Raw genomic sequence first — 11,394 nt, 5'->3', positions numbered from 1 at the left:
GTGCAGGTAGGGTTTGTCTTAGGACATGTGATGACAGCAAATTTGAACCACAGGTTGGAGAGTGAGCCTCAGATACCTAGCTGGGCCACCTGGGCTTCAATTCAATGTCACGTGTGGGGTGCCTATCACATGCCAGGCTCCCTGTCCGGCAGAGGTGAGTCCTGACTCTCAGGCACTGTTTACAGCTACCTGGTGGCAGTGGTGATAACACCCTCGCGGACTTTGTCCTCTTCTCTCTGACCCCACCTTCAGCCACGGATATAGTGGGTTACACATTGCCTAGAAGGAGATTAGGGGGCAAGTATTACTCAGTGGACCCGGCCCCATCACCCCCACAGCAACCTCATGCAGTGGATTTTGTCATTATGCCCATTTGATGGAAGGGGAAAGAGGCTCAGTCAGCGTTGAGGTGACTTGTCCAAACTGATAGAGCTGCAACAGGACCAGAATTCGAGCCGAGGTCAATCTGTCCCCAAGGTCGGCATTCTTTCCTCCTCCTCTAACCCAATAGCATGCTGGGTTAGGCGATTGGCTTCTGCGAGGCACGGACAGGCGAGATGGGTCAAACATGGCCTGAGGGTCCCGAGCACCATTTGCAGGTGGCAGAGAGAGGCAGGTTGAGGGCCCGGGTGGGGACTGATCAGGAGGAGGGGTCTTAAACTGAACCCGATGGAGGGTCAGGAGACAATCAGGTCCAGAGCCACGGAGAGTGCTGACATCAGTCCTGTGTCTGCCCATCTCACCCTGGACCAGCCTGTCTATCTGCCTCCTTTGCCCGGAGAAAGGACCATAGGCTGACCTGAGTCAAAGACGCTTGAGTCCCTGCTGTGTCACTGACTAGCTTGGTGACCTGAGGCAAGTGAATTCACCTCCTGGGCCTCACTTTCCCAGTCTGTACAATGGTCTCTCCATCATTCCGTGTGAATAGGTGTCTCGTGGAGCTAAGGAGAGGGGTGCATCCAAGGCCCTCCCACAGAGCCACCCGCACAGGTGCCTGACACATAGTATCTTGTTTCTGAATTCTCTGGGCCTCTCTGCCCTCATCACCCCCAGCCAGCCAACCAGCTGTCAACCCCGCCCCAGCTGGCCAGTTAATGAGTGGCTAGGGTACTGGAGCCTGGCCTATAAAGAGCTGCTCGCTGGGGAAGCAGGTGGGAGCCTGTGGGAGCAGCAGCGGGATACAGACGGCGTGAGATGCACGGCAGGATGGCGTCAGGACTCCTGTCCAGGATGGTTGTGTTCCTCCTGGTGCTCCTGCAGGGCACACAGTCAGTCTACATTCAGGTGAGTCCCTCCGGCCAGTGTGCCCTTTGCCTGAAGGTCCCCCCGTGAGGGGCTGGGATGGAGAGGGGACGTTAGAAACGTCATGGGATATAGGGGAGCAAGAGCTGGTGGGCGCAGGGCTCAGCCCAACACCCAAGCATGACCCAGGGACCAAGACAGCTGGTGGGTGGCGGCAGCGAGAAGGCTGAAGGGAGTGATGATAGCAGTGATGGCAATAATAAACCGCTGCTATTCAGCATTGCTCTATCAGAAGGCCGGTCCTGGCCAGAGGTCAGAAGGTGGAACAAGACATAGTCCCTGCCCTTCGGGAGCCCAGAAGGAGGGGGGGTCTCCCACAGCTCCCTATATTCTCCCATGAATGGGTGGAGCGGGGGAGAGTCACCGGAAGAGCTTCCCTGGCAGGTAACTGAGCTGATATTGCAAGATGAGCGGGAGGTAGCTAGGCACAGAGGACAAGGACAGTTCAGGGCAGAGGGCACAGCGTATGCAAAGGCTCAGAGAGAAGACAGCAGAGGGGCAGGGGCTCCTTCCTGGACAACCGTGAGGCTGGAGGGAGTTGTGGAAGCAGGGTCCGCCTGCCAGGCGGCCGGATGCCGCTGGCCAGCAAGAGTGGGGAGGTCTGTGGCCCTGTCACATTCCCAACTCTGGGTGGAGCCTCCTTGGGAGGGACGGGAAGAGTCACCTTCCCCCCACCCCTGCGTCCCTGGCCTTGGAACCCGGCCAACTTGGGGTTGCCATCATTTTGCCACGTCGGTTCAGGGGTGATCGCCCAGTTACCCAGCGTGGACTGTACTGGTGGCAGGCGCTGGGGAGGGGCCATTTGCCAGATGACTCTCAGAGTGCAGAAGACACAGGCGGCCTATTGGGAAGAGCTGGGATTTGAACCGGGGTGGGGGAGGGGGTTTACACTGGTCTCCAAAGCCCGTGCCCTGAACCACCTGCTCCCCAGCCCCATCGGATCCTCATCTACAGTTCCTGGGGGCCTGAGGCACGATGGGGTGTGAAGTGGCAGGTGCTTGCTCCCACCTCCCAGGCTGTCCTTTGAGTATGGCCTGGACCCCCCATGAGAACAGGGAAAGTTCTGCGGATCCCTCTCATCTCCTCTCCCCTGCCCCCCTAGTACCAAGGCTTCCAGGTCCAGCTGGAATCAGTGAAGAAGCTGAGTAACCTGGAGCAGCAGTGGCTGCCCAACCCCCGCCTCCAGGCCCAGAGCCTTGTGCCCTCCGTGTGTCACCACCCAGCCCTGCCACAGGACCTCCAGCCCATCTGTGCATCCAGGGAAGCGGCCAGCGTCTTCCAGGCTTTGAGTGAGTGCCCCCACCCCTGCGAAGCTTCCTGCCTCTGGCTCCCTCTCCTGCCCACACCCCAGCTCCTCCACTGCCCGTTCTTTCCATTAAGCACCCAGTGGCCGGGCCAGGGAGAGTCAAGGCCTGCCCCCTCAGGCCCTGGCAACCTGGACCGTCGATTGTTCTACCAGACGTCACGGATGGGAGGGAAGGGGGCACCGGACAACAGACCCGTAGGCCATGCCTGCAATACGGTGGCTGATGGGAAAGCACGGGGGACACAGAGGAGAGATGGCTCATGTCTGGGGTGGCATAAGGAGTCTGAAAGACTTCCAAGAGGAGGTGACATCTAAGCTGAAATGTGAGGGAAGAAGCAGAACTGGCCAGTGACAATAGCGACTTACTAGCATTTATTGAGCACCTACTAAGTGCCAGGCCTGTGTCAGTCCCTTTGCTGGTCTTCTCTCTTCATGGCCACCCTGTCAGTTGATGCTGTCCACAGAGTCAGCAGGGAAACTCCAGCCCGGAGAGTGTAAGAGGCACGCCCAGGCCCCGCTAGGAAGGAGAGGGCCGGGACTTGAACCCGAGTCACTCTCTGCTTCTCCAGCATCATGCTCCTGATCTGTGAGAAAGATGCTGGTCCTCGCCCTCAGGCCCCCTCCGAAGCAGCCTTCTCTGGCTGCCCGGCCAGCAGCTCCCTGGACCACAGGTGGTTCACGGGCAGGGTCAGCTGACCGGTTTTCTCCCCTGCCCAGGGACCATGGCTAATGACGACTGTGAGTTGTGTGTGAATGTCGCCTGTACCGGCTGCCTCTGAGATGGCTGGGCGTCCTGAGCCCACCCCGGACACTTTGTCCCCAGCCCGCTGCCTTCACAGCCTGCACCCCCACCCGAGTTCCGGGGGGGACCCTGAGGTCATCACCACCAGCCAGAGGCTCGAGCGGCTAGATCGGGCACAAAGCAGTTGGACACTTGGTTGGAGGAGAGTTTGGCCCCTGAGGCAACCCTGCTGCTGAATAAAGATTCCCCACCTACACACGGAGTCTGGAGTCCATTTGTTCATCCCCGGGGGCCATGGGCAGAGGCACTCGGGTAGCTGAGCGGTTGAGGAAAAAGGTTGATCTAATGATATGGTCAGGAATTTCCCAGTTTCCAGCGCCTGGGGAGTTGGTTCATCAAGCCCTATTTCATATAGGAGGAGGGAGGCTCCAGGATGCGGGCCGGGGGAGTGAAATGAGTCTCGCACAATCACAGACCTAAGAAACCATGGAGCACCTGTTCCCACCTGACCCCACAAGCCGAGCCCAAGCGCTGGCCCAGCCGCAGAGCCAGAGCGACAACCAGGGGGCAGGGAGGGCAGGGAGCGTCCCCCAGGAGGTGGGGCTGCAGGAGTGGTGGGTGCAGGGAAGAACCACGTGGTGCCCCCTCCCCAGGCCCGTTTTCTGCTCTGCCTCCACCCCGGGGCTCCCGAGAAGAGGGGCCTTGGCCCTTATCCTTACCTTCCTGGGCTCCCCAGGACCCTCTGGCCAGCTCTAGATGGAAGGAAGACCTTTCCTCCCTCACTCCATCCTGGCGGCCCTGAGGAATAATAATAACAATAATAGCCAACATCTACTGAGCATTCGCTATACCCTAGGCCCTATTCTAAATGCTTTGCACTTACTAACTCACTGAGTCCTCAAAACTGTCTGATGAAGCAGGTGCTATTATAAATACTCCACTTTATGAATAAAGAGACCCAGGTACAGACAGAGAACCAGCTCGCCCAAGACCACAGGCTCGGCAACATGGCAAAGCGGACTTCTTCCCAGGCAGTCGGGGACAGAGCCCATGCTCTGAACCATCTTGTTGCTGCCTCCCTGTGACTCGGCCACGCTGATGACACCTGATGCAACACCCTCGCAGCTGCAGCCAACTCCTTCACTCTAGGCAGGAGCCGTGCTGGGCATTCCCTGAAGAAGGGCCCTTCCACACGATGGGCTCCTCCACAGCCCCTGTCCCAGGCAGCCAGAGAGGAGAGCCAGGCATAAAGGGGTGGTGATCTCTGAACTCAGATCACCCAGGGCCAAGGCCATGGCGAATTTCCCCAGACCAGCTCCCCATCCCAACCGCCCAGCTCTGCTCATGAGCCCCACAGCCCCCCATTTGACCAGGCCACAAACCCCAGAGTTCTAGTTCCTTCCTCTCCCTCACCCCACGGGCAAGGCTGGCTGGGGCCTTTGCAATGCCTCCTGTGACTCTCGGGGCCCTCTCTTCTCTTACCACCACTCGAGATGAGCCCTTATCACATTTCCCCAGGCCAGGCAGACCTTCCTCCCTGGCCCTGCATCCTGCAGACTCTCTGTGCCCAACATGCCAGGGGAACCCCGCAGCCCTGCTCTGACAGGGCCCCTTATCCTTCTGGGGCTCCCCAGCACGCCCTCTCCGTTCTAAACTGAGCCCAAAGGTACCATTTGGCCTCGCTCCCACTGCTCCCTTCAGCTACGCTGGGTGTCCACCTGCCTGGGGAGGAGGCAGTGAAGGGAAATGCCACTGACCGACCACCTACTATGTGCCAGGCTCAAGCTGAGCCATCTACACAGAAACTGTAATAATAGCAGCCGCAGAAGTGTCCACTATGGGCCCTGCAGGGCTCTCAGAGTGACTATGTGACTCTGACTATGTGACTCTGACTATGTGACTGCATTTAACCTTCCCTCAACCCTACCAAGTAGGGATTCTTGTGATCCCCATTTCACAGATAAGGAGACTGAGGAGAAAAGAGGCTAAGTAACTGGCCAAAATCACACAGCCAGTAACAGGCAGAGCCAGGATTCACACCCAGAGCTCAGCTCCAGAGTGGGAGCGTTTCATGATTCTGCCCCAGCATGCGTCACATCAAATGCCCTGCAGCCCTGGGAGGTGCTGTCATCATCCCCATTTTCAGATGAGGAAACCAAGTCTCAGGGAGACTTGGTTTGTAGGGTAAGTAGCATTACATACACATTTGCGTGCATTATTTGTACACAGCTTGTAAGTGACATGGTCAGGTTCAAACCCAGCCCTGGGTGCCTCCCAGGACCCACCCTGTCCAGACTGAACCATTCTAGTGCCTTGGACCTTCCCACTTCTAGGTCCGCACCTACTCCCCCTTCTGGAACGCCCTCGGCCTCCCTCCCTCCAGATTGGTTTTGAATGTCCATCCACCCCAGTGCCTATCCCAAACACTCATGCAGATGCCTGCCACCCCTCCCCTTTGCAGAGCCTCCCCTGACCTGGCCCTGAAGACACTTCGCCCTCTGAATTCTGTGGCCCAAGGACTTCTGCCTCAATCATCCCGTGACACTTCTCTGCCTGACTCCCCAAGAAATACCCTGGTCACCTCCTCTTTGCCCATTCCCTCTAACTTTGCTAACAAGCAGCCCTCCATGCCTCGCCTCCTCACCCCTGTCTGAACCATTCTCAGCTTGGCTCTGGTTCCCCATGTTTTGGTTTACTTCTCCCAGCCTGGGTGGCAGATACTAGTACAGTCCTAGTTTTACAGGGAAGGTGATTGAGGCACAGAGAGGGAAAGTGACTTCTCCTAGCATTGCACAGTATGTGGTATGGGGCTGGAACTGGGTATCTCTGGCTTTTGCCTGCCCTAGGTCATATCCTCATGCAATCATTGTCGTGGTGGGTTTCACCCACTCTGGGGGTCAGGGAGACTCCTCCGGCACAGAAGCCATTTATGGCTCAGGGTGGCCAGAGCCTCGCAAGGGGCATGGGTGATCAAAGTGCCCACAGAGCACAGAGGACAAAGCAGGAGCATGAAGACCCCCCTGGGAGGGTAAAGAAAGGCTTCTGAGGAGGGGTCATGGGAGCACAACCTTGGCACCTGAGCAGGAGTTTATCTGGCCAGGAGTGTGGGAAGAGGAGCAGAGCACAGGTGAGGGGAGCAGAGGAAGGGGTGAGTCCCAGGGGGTAGGGCAGGAGGCAACGCTGAGGTGGTCAGGGAACAAGGGCTGGGGGGTCCCCTGAACACCGCAGAGTTTGGGGCCAGTCTCACAGCCACCCAAACTGGGCTGGACATGCAGACCAGGGACTCCTGAGCTCACTCAGGGCTTAGAGACTTTGGTGCCCTCCCTCCCCCCACCCGCCCGGAGGAGGTGACAGAAAAGCAGAGGTTCCGCTCCACCACCCCTCCCTCCAGCTGGTGGCCTGCAGATTGAGGTCCCCTCAGTGCCTGTGTGCGATGGCAGCCCCAGTTCAGTAGGGAGAGAGGGTCCTTGCACTTCACACAGTAAACTCTGAGCTTGAGGGCAGGGTAGGCACCCATAAAGCTGGGTGATGAGTCGGCTGGCAGATGAAGGTTCGACACCAGGAGTACTCTGGGATCTGGTTTATTAGCTGAGGGTCGGAGGGGATCTTGGGGGGCAGGGGCCGGGCTTGCGCAGGTCGCCCCAGGCCACGCCCTCTTCACGCCTCCCCTGGGGGCAGGGTAGGCCGAGCTGCGGGCAGTGGGAGCATCGGCCGGGGCAGGAGGCAGCGAGCCGACCGTCCTAGCATCCAGCACAGGCAGCGAAGGCACAGATCTCGCACGAGTCCGGGTCCTCGGCGATGGCCTCTGTGCAGGAGAGATGGGGCGCCCAGAGAGCCAAGGCCCCGCCCTCCCTTGAGCCAGAGCTTGGACATCTGCCCCGGAGTCCCCAGGAGAAACCCAAGCCTGTCCTCTCCGACCGGCTGGCCTTTCCCCCTCAAACAGGTAGCGCTCAAGCCAGCCAGTCAAAGTGGAGATGCCGCCCAGAAGGAGCAATTGCTAAGGCCGGAGGGGCGGGATGCAGAACTACCAACGAATCATCAGCCAGAGCGGGGATCTTCCTAGAGCAAGCTCCACCAATTACAACTTAGAACTACTTACGACCTCCTCATCAGACCCACCAATCAGAGCACATCCCCCTCCCGTGCCACCAATCAGGGAGTTCCCAGGCCCCACCCACCAGGGAGGTGGCTACTCACCCAACCTCCGGAGGATCTCCTGGGCATTGGGCTCCTTGCAGAGAGGCTTGAGTTCTTCGGGAAACTTCTGGTGGCTGCAGGCTTTGGGAACCACGGGCCCACCACTCTTCCTACGGTTCCGAATGGTGGGCTCCTGGAGCTCCCGAAGGTCTTTGAGCTTCTTCACTGACTCCAGAGAAAAAGAGAACTCTCCATCCTGAGAGAGACAAGTTCAGAGTGTCAGGCCAGGCTACAGCCTGCTCTGGGATGCCCGCATGGTTCCCAAGACCCAGGTCGATGCTCTGGCTGAGAGGAAGGTCTAGAACTGAATCTAGCTCCTTCACTTCCCAGCCTTGTGCCTAGGGCTAGTTACAGAACCTCTCTGAGGCTCAATTTTCCTCCTCTGAAAAATGGGACTAATAATCCCATTCTCAGTAAATTGGCTAATCAACCCGCTTTCCCAAATGGCGATTTCTCTTCTGTCCAAGTTTGAAGGGGAGGGCATACGAGACAGGACTGAGAAACAGGTTCCTGAGAAAGGGCCACACCTGAGACCTTGCTCCAGCTCCAGAAAGAGGGGGTGCTTTCTCAGGGGACGGGCCCTGGGAACTGGGAGCAGAGAGCAAGCCGGGCCGGGGTAGGGACAGAGGATTTACCTGTACGGTGACTCCCCCTGCCAGGACTGCCCAGGTCCCAAGGAGGCACAGTGCAGAGAGCAGGAAGGTATTCATGGCAGCAGTGCCCAGGAGGGAGAAGCGGTCGGTTCTGGATGCCAGGGGGAAACAGTGGGATTTTTAAAGAGGGCAAGGTTACTGAGTAACCCGGGAACCATGTCAGCATGTCACCAGCTTGCTTTCAACTCAGGCCTAACCAGATAAGGTTGGAGACAGCCCTGGGAAATAAGAGATCAGTCCCAGAAGCCCGGCAGAAGCCCCGCCCCACCCTGAGCTCCTTCCTACTTTAACCCCTAGCCAGGTGGGTCCTGTGTTCATTCACCAACCACACGCACTCACTGACACCTGCTGTAGGCCGGCCCTGGCTGGGGTGGGGCTGCAGACCGAGCCCAGCCCTTAAGGAGGGAGGCCTACACAGTGGTAATGCAGGGTGGTCAGGGAGTGGGGGTTGGGAGGTAGAGAGGCCAGGGTGGTGCCCCCTCACCCAGCCTGGGGCAGGCAGTTCAGAAAGATTTCCCAAAGGAGGTTGTGCTGGGGCTGAGTTCTGGAGAAGGGGTGGAATTTTCTTAGAGAAGGGGCAAGGATTAGAAGGCCACTTCTTGCACAGGACGCTATATGCAGAACATCCAGGAGGTGAACACGGTCTGGAATATTCAGGGAAATGCGAGGAGTTCAGCCTGCAGGGAGGAGGGGCTTCCAAGGGGGCTTCAAATGATGAGAGATGAGTCACAGGCCAAAGCAGGTCCTAGGTTTGGCCACCATGACTTTGAGGGAGGCCTCAGCTCTTCCTGTCCCACAGGCCTGGGTTCCAGTCCTACCTGCTGCCTGATTTTAATGTGCATGAACTTGGGCAAATTGTTTCTCCTCTCTGAGCCTCAGTATCCCTTGTGGATCAATAATTCTAATACCACCCACCTGGTGGGCTCATTCTGGGGATTAAATGATGTCATACAAATGCTCAGCTCGGTGCCTGGCACACAGGAAGCACTCGGTGAAAACTCATTCAGCTATTATTATTATTATTATTATTATTATTATTATTATTTTGATCAATATCAGCAGCTTCTGGCCCCGGTTGACCCCTCTGGTGACCACCTGCCTGCCTGTGCTGACCTGGCTCTCCCGTCTGTCCTTCAGTCTCAGACGGTCTTAGAATGAACTCCTCCCCTCTCCCTCCAGATACCCTGGCCACTGCTCCCCCAGCCCTCTCCATCCCGCTGTTTCTGCCTTCCGACTACCCCCACCATGTGTGCCTTTCCTCCTACCCCCTTTCTTCCCCAACTAGACCAGCCTAACCGCCCTGCCCTGGCCTTTCTTACCAGGCTCACCTCCCCAACCCTTCCTGAACATGCTTCCCTGCCTTTGAACGTGCTATTTTATCTGCCACCCTTGTCACTAGGTGAACTCCTCCTCAAACTTTAAGACCCGGACCAAAGAACCCCCACTCCATCCCTAGCTGCCTCTTGTAGCTCCCATAGAAGCAGGCACGTTCCTCTACCGGGAATGTTGGGCAGGATTACCCGGGTGTATGTCTCTGCCCCTCTAGACTCTGATCACCACGAGGACTTGCCCTGGTCCAGTGGGTGTTCATCGGATTCTGTTGTGAGCCAGGCCTCCAGGACACAGAAGAAGGAAAGCCCTGGGAGCTCCGTGGTTCTAATGTACAAACAAACCAGGCTAGAAGCCAGGAAAGCTGGGAGAGGGGCAGGAACCGCTCGGTGGAGAGAGTAGGTATTGAAGAAGGAGCTGGAGGAGTCCAGCCGAGGGAGGGGCACGTTGGAGTGCGTGCATGTCTGTGCATGCTGAGGGGCGTGTGTGTGTGTGTGCACCCCAAGGTCTGCACATGCAGTCCAGCCACGTGGCGGCCTCTGCTAGCTGAGCGCTGGGTGGGAGCGCACCCCCGGGGAGGGTCAGAGATGGGATAGGGTCTGGTAGGGTTATGGATGGAGTCCAGGTTGAAGGTGAGGCTAGACGTTTGCGTAAGGGTAGAGTCTGCTGTGATTGGGATGGAGGTGAATACCAGGTACAGATCCAGGGTACAGCTGGGGTAAGGGGAAAGCTGCTTAGGGTCAGCCTGAGGTTCTGGGCTGGGGTCGGGGCTAAGCTGAGGCAAGGCGGACGAGCAGTTAGTGTAGGAGTTCAAGTCGGGAGCCAAGGTTAGAGGGAGCGGAGGGTGGGGCGGGACTTCAGGGTGAGGTTTGGAATTGGGGTGCGTCTGAGATTGGATTGATGTCGGGATTGCCAATGATGTGGATGCTGGTTAGGACTGGGTTTGGGATCAGGGTTGGGTCAGTGGGGGACTCAAGGAAACTGAAATATAGTTTAAGGATGAGGCTTGGGTGGGGCTGCTGTGTGCTGGGAGAGCCCCATTTCTGGCTTGCTTTGGATTTTTTTGTCTTTCCCCTCCTGAGGAACAGAGGGACTGAGGGGCTTTGGTTCTTAGAGCCTCTTTGTCCCACAGCCCCCTAGCCGGGGCCTGTCTGGTGCCAGGCGGGACTGGAGTGGGTGGGGGCTGCAGGAGTGACGTAGTTAACACAGTTCACACTGTGGGAAAGAGGAAATAGCTCCCTGCCCTCAGGACTTTGGGCCCTGCCCTACCTAACTCCACCTCTGATGTCTGCCCTGGGAAATGGCAACCAGCTCCCCTTCCCGTACCCTCCCAGCCCAGCCCCGGCCCAGGTGTGAGTTCGGGCCCCCTCCCTGCCGGGGGCTGGATCTTGGGGCCCTTCTGCAACGCCGGGCCCACACCTGAGTCCTGAGGCATTGGTCCCCAGGACACCCAACACCCCTCTTCGTTCCTCATGGGCAGCAGGGGAGGCTGGGGTTGTTGTGCTTTCCACATCCGAGGCCACCTCTTTTGGCAAACTCCTGCTCCTCTGTAGCCTTCCAGGCCATTCTGCCTCTACCACCTGCTGCCCTACCCGAAAACCCATCCGTGGCTGCCCCAGACCTTCAGAAGAAAGCCCAGACTCCCTGGCCTGGCATTCAAGGCCCCTCATGATCAGCCCCTGTTCACCCTTCAACCGGAATCCCAAAAGCGCCCCAAAGAATGAACCGGGAGGCAGGGCCCAGACCTGCTGTCGGTGACAAAGCTCCAGCTTTGAAGCTAGGCAGCCCTGGCCTAGAGTCCCAGCCCCATCAGTGAACAGCTGTGTGGCCTTTCCCAGACTCGGTTTCCACATCCGAAAAGTGGA

General features: G+C 58.0%; 2 protein-coding genes and 1 long non-coding RNA gene across 3 annotated transcripts; 1 reads left to right on the top strand and 2 right to left on the bottom strand.

The window, feature by feature from the left end:
* The first annotated feature begins 1,131 nt into the window (after nucleotides 1-1,131).
* Nucleotides 1,132-3,614, top strand: GUCA2B (guanylate cyclase activator 2B). The gene is made up of 3 exons (XM_058698085.1): nucleotides 1,132-1,284; nucleotides 2,405-2,591; nucleotides 3,326-3,614. Exons 1-3 carry the CDS (start codon nucleotides 1,195-1,197, stop codon nucleotides 3,385-3,387), a joined length of 339 nt encoding a protein of 112 aa, XP_058554068.1. The 5' UTR covers nucleotides 1,132-1,194; the 3' UTR covers nucleotides 3,388-3,614.
* On the bottom strand, nucleotides 2,961-4,149 carry LOC131493543 (uncharacterized). Its single transcript, XR_009252733.1, has 2 exons — nucleotides 4,070-4,149; nucleotides 2,961-3,125 (listed from the first exon to the last, which is right to left on the bottom strand). It is a non-coding gene; the product is annotated as an uncharacterized LOC131493543 (long non-coding RNA).
* A 2,766-nt stretch (nucleotides 4,150-6,915) lies between these two features.
* On the bottom strand, nucleotides 6,916-8,314 carry GUCA2A (guanylate cyclase activator 2A). The gene is made up of 3 exons (XM_058717825.1): nucleotides 8,183-8,314; nucleotides 7,548-7,743; nucleotides 6,916-7,155 (listed from the first exon to the last, which is right to left on the bottom strand). Exons 1-3 carry the CDS (start codon nucleotides 8,255-8,257, stop codon nucleotides 7,091-7,093), a joined length of 336 nt encoding a protein of 111 aa, XP_058573808.1. The 5' UTR covers nucleotides 8,258-8,314; the 3' UTR covers nucleotides 6,916-7,090.
* Between the last annotated feature and the right edge of the window lie 3,080 nt (nucleotides 8,315-11,394).

Source organism: Neofelis nebulosa, chromosome 2 (assembly GCF_028018385.1).
Source record: "Neofelis nebulosa isolate mNeoNeb1 chromosome 2, mNeoNeb1.pri, whole genome shotgun sequence".
Lineage (NCBI taxonomy): Eukaryota > Metazoa > Chordata > Mammalia > Carnivora > Felidae > Neofelis > Neofelis nebulosa.
Note: the sequence above shows the minus strand (reverse complement) of the source record. Positions and strands in the feature narration are given on the sequence as shown.

Coding starts and splice junctions, on each gene's coding strand:
- GUCA2B (XM_058698085.1), top strand. CDS start 1,195: ATGCACGGCAGGATGGCGTCAGGACTCCTGTCCAGGATGGTTGTGTTC. Junction 1,285..2,404: donor CACAGTCAGTCTACATTCAG/GTGAGTCCCTCC, acceptor CTGCCCCCCTAG/TACCAAGGCTTCCAGGTCCA. Junction 2,592..3,325: donor CAGCGTCTTCCAGGCTTTGA/GTGAGTGCCCCC, acceptor TCCCCTGCCCAG/GGACCATGGCTAATGACGAC.
- GUCA2A (XM_058717825.1), bottom strand. CDS start 8,257: ATGAATACCTTCCTGCTCTCTGCACTGTGCCTCCTTGGGACCTGGGCA. Junction 7,744..8,182: donor CAGGGGGAGTCACCGTACAG/GTAAATCCTCTG, acceptor TGTCTCTCTCAG/GATGGAGAGTTCTCTTTTTC. Junction 7,156..7,547: donor GGAGATCCTCCGGAGGTTGG/GTGAGTAGCCAC, acceptor TCTCCTGCACAG/AGGCCATCGCCGAGGACCCG.